Genomic DNA, 12,170 nt, shown 5'->3' with positions numbered 1-12,170 from the left:
ATGGAGTCAGCCATGCTAGTTTGCTGTCACTGTTGTAATCTTTGCACTGACTCACCAGGGTGTCAGGGGCTGGACAGGCCTGCAGTCCCCAAAGCCCATGGGCTCATTTCACCCGTTTCACTCGTGACTCCATCCTCAACCTGCTATGGAGCTCACATTCTCCGGTCACTTTCTAGAGACTTCTGGCTTCCTGTCAGGCACATAACAAGCTTGAAATTTGTCACTCGGTTCTAACACTAAGGAAAAAGCTGAACAAACTCAAAAGTCAACAACTCGCTAAAGTTCCTCAGAGATGCCTGGGCACAGTGGCTCACACTTATAATCCCAGCACTTTGGGAGACTGAGGAAGTTACAAGGTCAGGAGATAGAGACCATCCTGGGTAACATGGTGAAAACCCGTTTCTACTAAAAATACAGAAATTTAGCCAGGTGTGGTGGCGGGTGCCTGTAGTCCCAGCTACTTGGGAGGCCGAGGCAGGAGAATGGCGTCAACCCGGGAGGCCGAGCTTGCAGTGAGCTGAGATCATGCCACTGCACTCCAGCCTGGGCGACAGAACGAGACTCTGTCTCAGAAACAAAAAATTGCTGTTAGAGAAATGAAGAATGCTTCTGATGCTTACTGGTAGACTGCATACAGCTGAGGAAAGAATCCCTAGCTTGAGGATGTGTCAATAGAAACTTCCAAAACGGAAACAGGAAAGTTCAAAAAGAGTGGGGAAAAAAAAGTGGAACAACATATTCAACTTCATGTTTAATATTTTGTTTTGACAATAGCAATTTTAAAATTTTCTAATTGTGGGAAAACTACAAATGCTGTAACATACACGTAATGGGAATACTGGTGGTTTTGGGGACGAGTTGGAGGTGGCCAGGTGGGCGCTATCTGATGGTTTTACTGCCTGTGCCACATACAACTGTTTCCTCATGGTGATGTCGTTTTCATTAGTTGGAGTTCTTCGTGTGGGGAGACACACGAGCCATTGGCATCTCACTTAGACTCTTCCTAATTCACACAAACTTACACTCTAGTGGTGTTTCCTGAGCTAAAGAGAAAATGAAGAAAGCATTTCACATACCTGTTTTGGGGTCCTCCCCATTTTCCTAACTCTGCACAGAAATTAGAAGCAGGGAGTTCTTTCTATATTTACTAATATAACACACATTGCTTCTTTCAATTTGGCATCATTCCTCCCTTTATGTAATTGATGCACTGACCAGTTCTTTCCTTTTAAAGGGACTCTCTCTACTTAAGGAGTTGCTAATTTCAAATCACCTTTGGCATCTTTCTTTGAGCATAATGTGATCCCGCTGGAATTCATGGCACACCCAAACCTTATTTTGGTCTCAAGAGAAATACTACTACCAGCAATTGATCTTAGATGTTTGAACCATCAGTAAAAATTCCCACTTATGAAAACATTTTAATGTTTCCTCTAAATTTTTTTTAGTTGTTACTAGAGTCAGAACATAACATGAGGTCTAAACCCCGGACAACTTTATATGGGAAAATTCCAGTATTGCAAATTGAGCATCCCAAATCCAGAAATCCAAAATCTGAAATCCTCCAAAACTCAACACTTCTGTCCACTGATGTGATGCTAAAAAGAAGTGCTCACTGGCGCATTTTGGATTTAAAATTTTTCAGATTTGGGATGCTAAACCAGTACTTATACTGGAAATATTCCAAAAAAGAAATTAGAAATCCAAAACACTTTGTTTAAGCTTTCTGCATAAGGAACACTTTATCTGTATGAGGTGCATAGAGTAGTCAAACTCAGAATCAGAGAGTAGAATGTCTAATGAGAGAAAGCATCTGCAAGACTTCTTCCTAAATATTGGTCTAATATCAACCAAACACATATGGTCCATGAGGGCCAGACTTCCATCATCAGTTCATGTTCGCCCTTTCCACCAGTCAGTTCTGCGTTTGCAAACATCCAGATGTATTTCTAGGAAGATTCACATGGTCCTCACCTGCCCTCTACAGGAGGGAGGGAGCATCATGGACCCAGAACAGGGAACATGGTCTTGGTCCGAAGCTATCAGCTCTTGCCTGTCCCCTTCACTCTTTGTAAGTCATTCCTTGGACTCTCCTCTATCTTTAGAGGTCACTGGCTCAAGTTAGTCACTATGAGACACCTGGGAAAACTCCCCCACCTTGTGGCTCCACTGCCTGATGACTGAACTGACCTCCAGGCTTGACTCTGGTCTCTCCTCTGTGTTATTTCTTCTGAAGTACCCAGTCCCAGGCCAGGCTTTCCAGTACCCAAAGGGTTTAAGGACAATGGGAAGTTCCATCATCCATCTCTAGGACGTCCTTGGAAAGGGAAGCTGCAGAGAAAACATACCTCGGGGGGCAAAGTAAGACTGAAACTAAGAAGATTCCAGCACTGCATGCTCCAAGTGAGGACCACAAGGTGGGCCAGGCAGGCAGTTGGAGATGGAGGGACTCAGAGAGGCACCAGGGGCTGTGACTGCTGGTCCTGTGTCTTTCCATGACCCAATGCTGCTGCTCAATTCACACTTAAGAAAGTCTGTGCTTCTCCCATATAAAGCAGGCAGCCTCACAATCTCTGAGTCCTCATATTGCCATGCATCTGTCTTGTAACACACACACACCTGCCATGGGCTTTTAAGGACTTGGGTGGGCTGAGAGATGGGAAATGCCAACTCTGATTAAAAAATGCCTTTGGAGGAATGAAAGTTGCCACACAGGGCAATCTTCTCTCTGTTTTCTGCACAGTGGAGACTCCCAAGCCCTACATATCTAGCAGCAAGTTAAACCCCATGGAGCACACGGATATTGTGAGATTAACCTGTGATCCTGAGACTCCGGACGCAAGCTACCTGTGGTGGATGAATGGTCAGAGCCTCCCTATGAATTACAGGTTGCAGCTATCCAGAAGTAACAGGACCCTCTTTATATTTGGTGCCACAAAGGATATTGCAGGACCCTATGAATGTGAAATACGGAAAGCAGTGGGTGCCAGCCGCAGTGACCCATTCACCCTGAATCTCCTCTGTGAGTATCTTCTGTTCCTCTGGGAGCCAGGCTGCCATCCCAAATACACATGGCCAGAGGCCAGGCCTCTTAGTCCCTCTCAGGTCCAAGTACAGAGACCTTTACCCCTGGACATCAAAACTGGCCATGGCTTTCTGCCCCAGGCAAACCAGAGTAGGCCTAGGCTTGATCAACAATAGGAGAAAAGAGGCTGCTCCTGTTATGGGAGACTCAGTGTCCACAGCTTGTGATGGGAGAAACAGGTGAATGTCTCAGGCTCCAGATAAGTGAACGCAGCGGGGATTTGGCTGGGACTTCAATGTTGCGACTTGGCTCACAGGGTCACTGTGGCCCTTCCAAAGACCAGGATTTTCCCTTCCCTCTGACAATATCACCTGTGACTTCATTCTCTTTGCTCCAGATGGTCTGGATGCCCCCACCATTGCTTCCTCATACACCTATTACCATACAGGGAAGTCCCCAAGCTCTCCTGTCTCACAGACTCTCACCCACTGGCAGAGCATTCTTGGCTGATCGATGGGACGGTCCAGCAATCAGCACAAGTGTTCTTTATCTCCCAGATCACTAAAACATACAGAGGGGTCTATGTCTGTTTCATCCATAACTCAGCCACTGGTAGAACAAATCTCATAATCAAGAGGATCTTAGTCCCTGGTAAGTGGATCCCTGGAGCATTGGCAATATGTGTTCCAGTGCAGTCTATCTAGCTATCAGGGAAGAGCCACCTGCCCTCTACAAAGGGAAAGGGAAATTCAAAACCCAGGACAGGGAATATGTTTCTGCTCCAAAACCACCAGCTTTTGCCTGTCCCCTTCACTCTTTCTAGATCATTCTTTAGACTATACACTAACAGTGAACAATCTGAAAGGAAATTAAGGAAAGAATTTCAATTCACATTAACATCAAAAGGAATCAAATATTTTGGAATATGTTTAACCAAAAAGGTCAAATGATTATCCCTGAAAACTGCAAAACATTCCTGAAAGAAATTAAAGACGATATCAATATATGGAAAGACATTTCATTTTCATGGATTGGAAGAATCAATATTGTTAGAAAGACAATAATACCCAAAGTGAGTTGAAAATTCAATGCAACTCCTACCAGAATCCCAGTAACATTTTTTTGCAGAATTAGAAAACTCTGTCCTAAATCTGACCTGACAGGCCCTTATTAATGACTGCCACAACAGAAACACCGAGAAAAAGATGCAACCACGAAAAGATGGAAAGTTCTGTTGACATAGAAAATAGCAATCAGCCTTTCTCATATCCCAAAACCTTCAAAAATATACGAGTGCAGCATGGCCAGTATGGAATTGACCGAAAACTAATCACCAAGATAGAAACATGGTGAAAGAAAAAAAAAAGAGCAAGAATATATTTGGCTTATCACCTCCCACTTTTGCCTACTAATCTGATGCTGAAAAGAAATGCTCACTGAAGCATTTTGGATTTTGAATCTTTCAGATTTGGGATGCTAAACCAGTAAGTATATGACAAATATTTCAGAATCAAAAAATGTCAGAAATCCAAAACACTTTTTGTCCTAAGTCTTATGCAGAAGAAGTACTCAATCTGTGTGAACTATAGGCATCAAGCTGTACAGCAGATCTCTAGAACCTCCCCACCTTGCATAACTGAAACTGCACAGCCATGAACAACTTCTGATTCTCCCCACTCCCAGCTCCTGGCAACCAACAGTCTCTTCTCATATTCACTCTGGAATCCACTTACATGAGGTCCCTAGAGTAGTTGAAACCACGGAATCAGAGAGTAGAATGTCCAATGAAAGAAAATATTTCTAAAACTTCTCTCCAAATTTGTCTCATGTCCATCAAACACACATGGCCCATGAGGACCAGATTTCCAGCAGTTCATTCCCACTCTTTCCACCAGTCAGTTGTGCATTTGCAAATGTCCACATGTATTTCTAGAAAGATACACATGGTCCTCACCCGCCCTCTGCAGAAGGAGAGGAAACTTAAGGAACCCAGGACAGGGAACATGGTTCTGCTCCAAAGCCACCAGCTCTTGCTTGTCCCCTTCACTCTTTCTAGATCATTCCTTGCACTCTGCTCTATCTTTAGCGGTCACTGGTTCAAGTAACTCATCATGAAACACATGCAAAAAACTGTCCCACCTTGTGCCTCCACTGCCTGATGACTGAACTGACCTCCAGGCTTGACTCTGGTCTCCCCTGTGTTATTTCTGCTGAAACATCCAGTCCCAGGCCAGGCTGTTCAGTATCTTCAGGGTTTCAGGACACTGGGAAGTCCCATTATTACTCATCTCTAGAATGTCCTTGGAAATGGAAGCTGCAGGGAAATCATATCTAGGGGGGGAAAGTAGGATGGAATTTGGAAAGGGCCCATCAGTTGCACATTCCAGGTAAGGAACCCAAGGTGAGCCAGCCAGTCAACTGATGATGGAGGGACTGTGAGGGATACCAGGGTCTGTGACTTCCACTGACGTGTCTGTCCATGACCCAACACTGCTGCTCAATTGACACTTGGAAAGTCTGTGCTTCCCTAAGACAGAACAAGCAGCCTCATAGTCTTTGAGCCCTTAGATAATCATGCATCTGTCTTCTGACACACGCATCAGCTATTGGCTTTCAAGGAGTTGGGTGGGCTGAGAGGTGGGAGATGCCACTCCGATTGAATGATGCCTGTGGAGGAATCAAATGTGCCACACAGGACAATCTTCTGTCATCCACACAGCGAAGCCGCCCAAGCCCTACATCACCATCAACAACTTAAACCCCAGGGAGAATAAGGATGTCTTAGCCTTCACCTGTGAACCTCAGAGTGAGAACTACACCTACAGGTGGTGGCTAAATGGTCAAAGGCTCCCGGTCAGTCCCAGGGTAAAGCAACCCATTGAAAACAGCATCCTCATTCTACCCAGTGTCATGAGGAGTGAAACAGGAGCCTATCAGTGTGAAATACGGGACCGATATGGTGGCATCCGCAGTGACCCAGTAACCCTGAATGCCCTCTGGGAGTATCTTTTGCTCCTCTGTGGGCCAGGACACCACCTTAAATCCAAACGACCAGAGGCCAGGCCTCTCAGTCTCTCACCGGTCCAAGTATAGACAACTTTGTTTCTGGACATCCGAGCTGGCCATGACTCCCTGCCCTGGGAAAACCTGAGTAGGCACAGCCTTAACCAATAATATAAGGGAAGGGACGCTCTTGTCATGGGAGACTTGGGGCCCACAGCTTGTGATGGGAGAAACAGGTGAATACCTCAGGCTTCGGCTCAGTGAACATAGAGGGGGTTTGGCTGGGACTTGAGGGTGTGTCTTGGCTCAGAGGGTCACTGTGTCCCTTTAAGAGACCAGGAGTATCCCCTTCCCTGGGATGACATCACCTGTGGCTTTATTCTCTTTGCTCCAGATGGTCCAGACCTCCCCAGCATTTATCCTTCATTCGCCAATTACCATTCAGGAGAACACCTCTACTTGTCCTGCTTCGCGGACTCTAACCCACCGGCAGAGTATTCTTGGACAATTAATGGGAAGTTTCAGCAATCAGGACAGAATCTCTCTATCCCCCAAATTACTACAAAGCATAGCGGGCTCTATGCTTGCTCTGTTCATAACTCAGCCACTGGCAGGAGAAACTCCAAATCCATGAGAGTCAAAGTCTCTGGTAAGTGGATCCCAGCATCCTTGGCAACAGGGTTTTAGGTGGAGTTTATCTGGCTTTCAGAGAAGAGTCAGGAAAACATTTTTATTCCCAGCCTGTGTCCCATGGGCACAAGCAAATCCCAAATTCTCCTCCTGAACCCTCCCAATTTGTCTCTATAGACTCTCTTCTCCTTGTTTTTCTGTTTTCTCAAGGCTGACCTTGTGTCTGGCCTGAGAAAGGTAGGGAGGGGACTTTATCAGCCCTGTGCCCTATGTGGTAGAAGAGGCTTCACAGAGGGACAAGGAGAGTCCTCAAGATCAAGTTGCTTCTCGCTGTCACCAACACATCCCCTTCTGCCACGTCTTTGCTTTCTTGAACCTATTCCATGAGGTACAAGGAACATCTGAGGCTTTGAAACAAGCTCACACTTTTCCCCCAAATGAGAGGAAGAAGCCCCTTGGGTGAGGGAGGAGCAGCTCAGACTCTGCTTCCTGCTCTGCTCCGGGGTCCTCTGGTGACTGGCCCTGCCTGACTCCATCTGGTGAGGGACCAGCATGTGTGGAGAAAGAGCCCTGGTGGCCTGTCCTGAATTTGGCTAAATCGAGCTGCCAGTTGAAGCCAAGCCTCCCCAGGGCCAGGCTGCAGGGAAATGAGAAGAGAGGGAGCCTCAGCGCAGACTCCTGAGCTGCGTCCTGGCTCTAAAGTCACCGGCTGTATGAGGCTGTGGGCACAACACGTGGGACACAGCACGGAGGACAGTGACTGATGCAGAGCTAGAGAAATAGGGAGATTCACCCCTGGGGCTCTGCATGGCAGGAAAGGGGCAGTGCCAAAAAGTGTGTAATTATAAAGAGGGTAAGACTACCAGACACTTTATATATATCTAATATAAGACTTACCGTTAACTATTTCTAAGTGTGCAATTTAGTGTTGTGTAGCCATCACACTATCCATTTCCAGAACTTTTTCCTCTTACCTTATTTAACCTCTGTACCCAATAAACAGTAACTCTCACTCCTTCTCCCCCTAGCTCTTAGCACCCAACATTCTACTTTCTGTCTCTATGTAGCTGGCTATTCCATCTTTTATAAATGGAATTTTATAATAATTATCCTTTTGTGTCTGGCTTATTTCAGTTAGCATAATATCTTCAAGGTTCATCCATTTTGCACAATGTATTGGAATTTTATTCCTTCTTAAGGTTGAATAACATTTCAATGTATAGGTACACCTCATTTGCCTACCCACTTCTCTTTCAATGGACTTTTCAGTTGTTTACATGTTTTGACTATTGTGAGTAATGCTTCTCTGAACATCAGTGTACAAATATTTGTTCAAATTTCTTTCAGTTCTATGGGGAGTATGTCCAGAAGTGGAATTGCTGGATCAAATGATAATTTATTGTTTAAGTTTTTGAGAAACAGCCACAGCACTTTTTCCAGTGGTTATAACATTTCCCATTCCCATCAGCAATGCACTAGAGCTCCAATTTTTCCATCTACTTGAAAACACCTATTGTTTTGTGTTGCTATCATTGTTGTTTATCAAAGCCATCCTAAAGTGTGTGAGGTGGTATAACACTGTGGTTTTGATTTGCATATCTCTAAGTATTCGTGATGCTGAGGAACATTGCGTGGGCTTATTGGATATTTGTATATCTTCCTTGGAGAAAACTCTATTTTAATCCTTTGTTCATTTTTTCAGTGGGTTTTTGGAGTTTTGCTGTTGTTGACCTGTAGCTTTTCATGCATTCTGGAAATTGATTTCTTATCACACATATAATTTGCAAATATTTTTATCATTGCATGGGTTGCCTTTTTACTTTCTTGATAATGTTCTTCGATATATAAAAGGTTTTGATTTTTATGAAGTCCAATTTATCCATTTTGTTGTTACAACCAAGAAATCATTGTGAAATCCAGTATCATGAAGCTTTTCTTCTAAGAGTTGTATAGTTTTTGCTCTTAAATTTAGATCTTTGATCTATTGTGGGTTAATTTTTTACATGGTGTTAAGTAAAGGTTCCACTCTTCTTGCCCTTGGATATCCAGCTTTCCCAATATGATTTGGTGAGAACACTGTCCCTTCCCCATTGAACGATCTTGGCACACTCGATGAAAATCATTTGGCCATATATGCAAGCATTTCTTCCTGGGCTATTATATTTCATTAATTTCCATGTCCTCCTTTATGCCAGTACCACACTGTATTGATTACTGGGGCTTTGTAGCAAATGCTGAAATCAGGAAGTGTGAGTCCTCCAGCTTCATTCTTCCTCTTCAAAGCTGTGTGTCTATTTAGAGTCATGAGATTCAATATAAATTTTAGGACAGATTTTTCTTTTTCTGCAAAAATGTCACTGATATTCTGATAGGAATTGTATTGAATCTGCAGCTCACTTTGGGTAGCACTGTCCTCCTAACAATATTGAGTCTTCCAATTCATGAAAACAAAATGTCTTTCAATTTATTGATGTCGTCTTTCATTTCCTTCAGCAATATTTTGTAGATTCCAGGTATAATCATTTCACCTCTTTAGTTTAACTTATTCCTAAATATTTTATTCTTTTTGATGTTAATATAAATTGAAATTTTTTTTCTTAATTTCCCTTCAGATTGTTCATGGTTATTATATTGAAATACAACTGATGTTTGAATGTTGATTTTGTATTGTGTAACATTACTGAATTTATTTATTAATTCTAATAGGTTTGTTCCATCTTTAGGATTTTCTACATATAAGTTCAAGTTATCTGTCAACAGAAATAATTTTACTTCTTCCTTCCAATTTGAATGTCTTTTTAAAAATTTTTGCCTAATTTTTCTGACTAGACCTTTCAATACTATGTTGAATAAAAGTGTCAAAAGCAGGCATCCTTGTCTTGTTCCTGCTCATACGAGGAAAGCTTTCAGTCTTTCTCCATTGAGTATGATGTTAGCATTGGGTTTTTCACATATTGCCTTTATGTTGAGGTGGTTTCCTTCCATTCTTAGAATGTTTTTATTATGAAAAAATATTGAATTTCATCAAATGCTTTTATTGATTCAATCTTATTACTGATCATAGTTCTATTCATATTTTTGTGTGTTTCTAAGAGTTTGTCTACTTCATCCACTTTATCCAATTAATTGGCATAAAATTATTATAGTACTTTCATAATCATTATTTTATAAGAATTGGTAGTAATCGCTCCATTTCTCTTTTTTTTTTTTTTTTTGAAGAGAGAGAGACAGGTTCTCACTCTGCAGGCCAGCCCAGGATGGAATACAGTGGTGTGATTATGGCTCACTGCAGCCTCAACCTCCTGGGCTCAAGCAATTCTCCTTCTTCAGCGTCCCAAGATGCTAGGACTACAGGTGCATGCCACCATGGCAAGCTAATTGGTTTTTTATTTTTTTGTAGAGAAAGGGTCTCCCCAGGTTACCTATGCTGGTCCAAACACCTGGTCTCAAGAAATCCTTCTGCTGTGACCTCCCAAAACGCTAAGATTAAAACATGACCCACCATGCTCAGAGTCCATTTTCATTTCTGATTTTAGTAATTTTAAACTTTTTTTTCTTAGTCAATCTAGTTAGTGGTTGTCAATTTTGTTGATTTTATTTTGAAGAATCAACTTCTGGTTTCATTAATTTCCTCTATTCTTTTTCCATTCTCCATTTTATGTATATCCACTCTAATCCTTATTATTTCCCTCATTCACTGTGCTTGGGTTTAGTTTGTTCTTCTTCCATATCCTGAAGTATTAAAGTAGATTGTTGACCTAAGATCTTTCTTTTTTTAATGTGAGAGTTTACAGTTATACATTTCTTGCACAAGACTCAGCTTCTCTGAAACTCTGATTCTTCACTTGAAAACTGCAATGAGAGTGTTTTCTCCATACCATTCTTTTAAAGGTTTAACGCAGTCAATGAAACAAGATGCCACACACAGAGGAACCAATGTCAGCTGCTATATTACTACCATCATCATTAGCCTTGAGGTCAAATAGTCCTAGAATCAAATCTCAGATCCACCTGTCACTAGCCATATGACACCAGGAAAGTTTTTACACCACTCTAAGCTTCTGTCTTTTCAAAGGCAAAATGGAAATAATGTCTACCTGACAGGGCTATTGTGTGGATTAAATGAGATACAGGTAAATTATTTAGCACATGGCCTGGCACATAGGAAGTGCCCTTCAACTGTACCTACCTTTTTCCGTATGTATATGGAAAAAGAGGTAACGCATAAAACACTAGGACATGGTTACTGACTGCTTGTGGGAGAGAAAGAAAAAAAGCTAAGTGCAAAGAATCAAGCCTGGTATGTTAGTTTTTACCAACTGAGATGCACCCAAGATGGGATTAGACATACAAGATAATTGATCAGGGAAGACACCTGTGAGGGGATGTGGGGCAGGCATGAAGGTAGCATGGGAGAACCCACAGACCACTATGCAGAGCTGATTCCTATGAAAAAGAAAGAGAAAGAAGTTTTAGGTACCAATGCAGTTCTAAGAGTTTTTGCAAGGCTGATGGGGAGTCCTCCAACCAGTCACCCATTAGAGTTAAAGAGAACCTGAGAGAACTAGGCTTGCTTTCACGCCCTTGCTGGGAGCCTGTGGGAAAGAAGCTTTCTGTGCAAAGGGGGTGGTGAATTTGAAATGCACTGACCTGGGCCTTCTGTCAATCAGGTCCCTGCCATGGAGACCTGGCAGGGTCTCATTCATGGCTGCCACAAAAGAGACACTGAGAAAAAGATGCAACCATGAAAAGGTGCAAAGGTGGCAAGTTCTAATGACATAGAAAATAGCAATCAGCCTTTCTCACATCCGAAAGCCTTCCAAAATATCTGAGTGCAGTAGAGAATTGACAGAGGACTGATCGCCAACCTAGAAACATGGTGAGAGGGAAAAAACCTGCAAGAATATCATCATCTCCCATCAATTTTCCAACAGAAATAATGTAGTCCTTGAAGAAACAATTCTAGAGTACTTCATGTTACATGCTTGTTCCTGAGGCTCCCCCATGTAAAATAACATCAACTTCATTCCTTCTTTTGTTTTCTTTCCATGACAGCTCCTTCAGGAACAGGACATCATCCTGGCCTTAATCCATTAGAGCAGCCGTGATGTCATTACTGTATTTCAGGAAGACTGGAAGGTACGATGGCCTTTTCTCTTATCCTGGTTCCTGCAGGGCTGACTGCCATGCTTGGGAGAGGGAAAAGACTTATTTGCCTGTATCTGGGACTGGATCTCCTCCTTCCTCCTCTAAACTTCTGCTTATCTGCCCTAATTCCTGCAGTTACCTTTATCCCTCGCCTTTATGCTCCCCTGTACCCCACTGTCTTTTAGACATAATTATCTCCAGCCTCTGCTCATTTGTTTCTCAGATTCAAATGAGAAACACAATTCCACATGGTGAAACCCTCTTCATTATTTTTAACATCTCTCAATAGTGTAATTCTCTCCATTCCCATAAAGCTCAACCACTTTTCAAAGTATTGCTTGACTTCTTGTCTCCAGACCTTGAA

General features: G+C 42.7%; 1 protein-coding gene across 1 annotated transcript; it reads left to right on the top strand.

The window, feature by feature from the left end:
• Window positions 1-2,022: 2,022 nt before the first annotated feature.
• LOC116464347 (pregnancy-specific beta-1-glycoprotein 3-like) lies at window positions 2,023-11,766 on the top strand. Its single transcript, XM_032147603.1, has 5 exons — window positions 2,023-2,071; window positions 2,744-3,022; window positions 5,745-6,044; window positions 6,423-6,677; window positions 11,714-11,766. Exons 1-5 carry the CDS (start codon window positions 2,023-2,025, stop codon window positions 11,764-11,766), a joined length of 936 nt encoding a protein of 311 aa, XP_032003494.1.
• Window positions 11,767-12,170: the final 404 nt, after the last annotated feature.

This window comes from Hylobates moloch, unplaced genomic scaffold (assembly GCF_009828535.3).
Source record: "Hylobates moloch isolate HMO894 unplaced genomic scaffold, HMol_V3 SCAFFOLD_467, whole genome shotgun sequence".
Taxonomy (NCBI): domain Eukaryota; kingdom Metazoa; phylum Chordata; class Mammalia; order Primates; family Hylobatidae; genus Hylobates; species Hylobates moloch.
The sequence above is the reverse complement of the archived record's forward strand: the minus strand, read 5'-3'. Positions and strand labels throughout refer to the sequence as shown.

Excerpts from the sequence above, each read along its gene's own strand:
- LOC116464347 (XM_032147603.1), top strand. The coding sequence starts at position 2,023 with ATGGTCTTGGTCCGAAGCTATCAGCTCTTGCCTGTCCCCTTCACTCTT. Across the intron at positions 2,072-2,743 it reads GCCTGTCCCCTTCACTCTTT|TGGAGACTCCCAAGCCCTAC; the intron begins GTAAGTCATTCC and ends TTTTCTGCACAG. Across the intron at positions 6,678-11,713 it reads CATGAGAGTCAAAGTCTCTG|CTCCTTCAGGAACAGGACAT; the intron begins GTAAGTGGATCC and ends TTTCCATGACAG.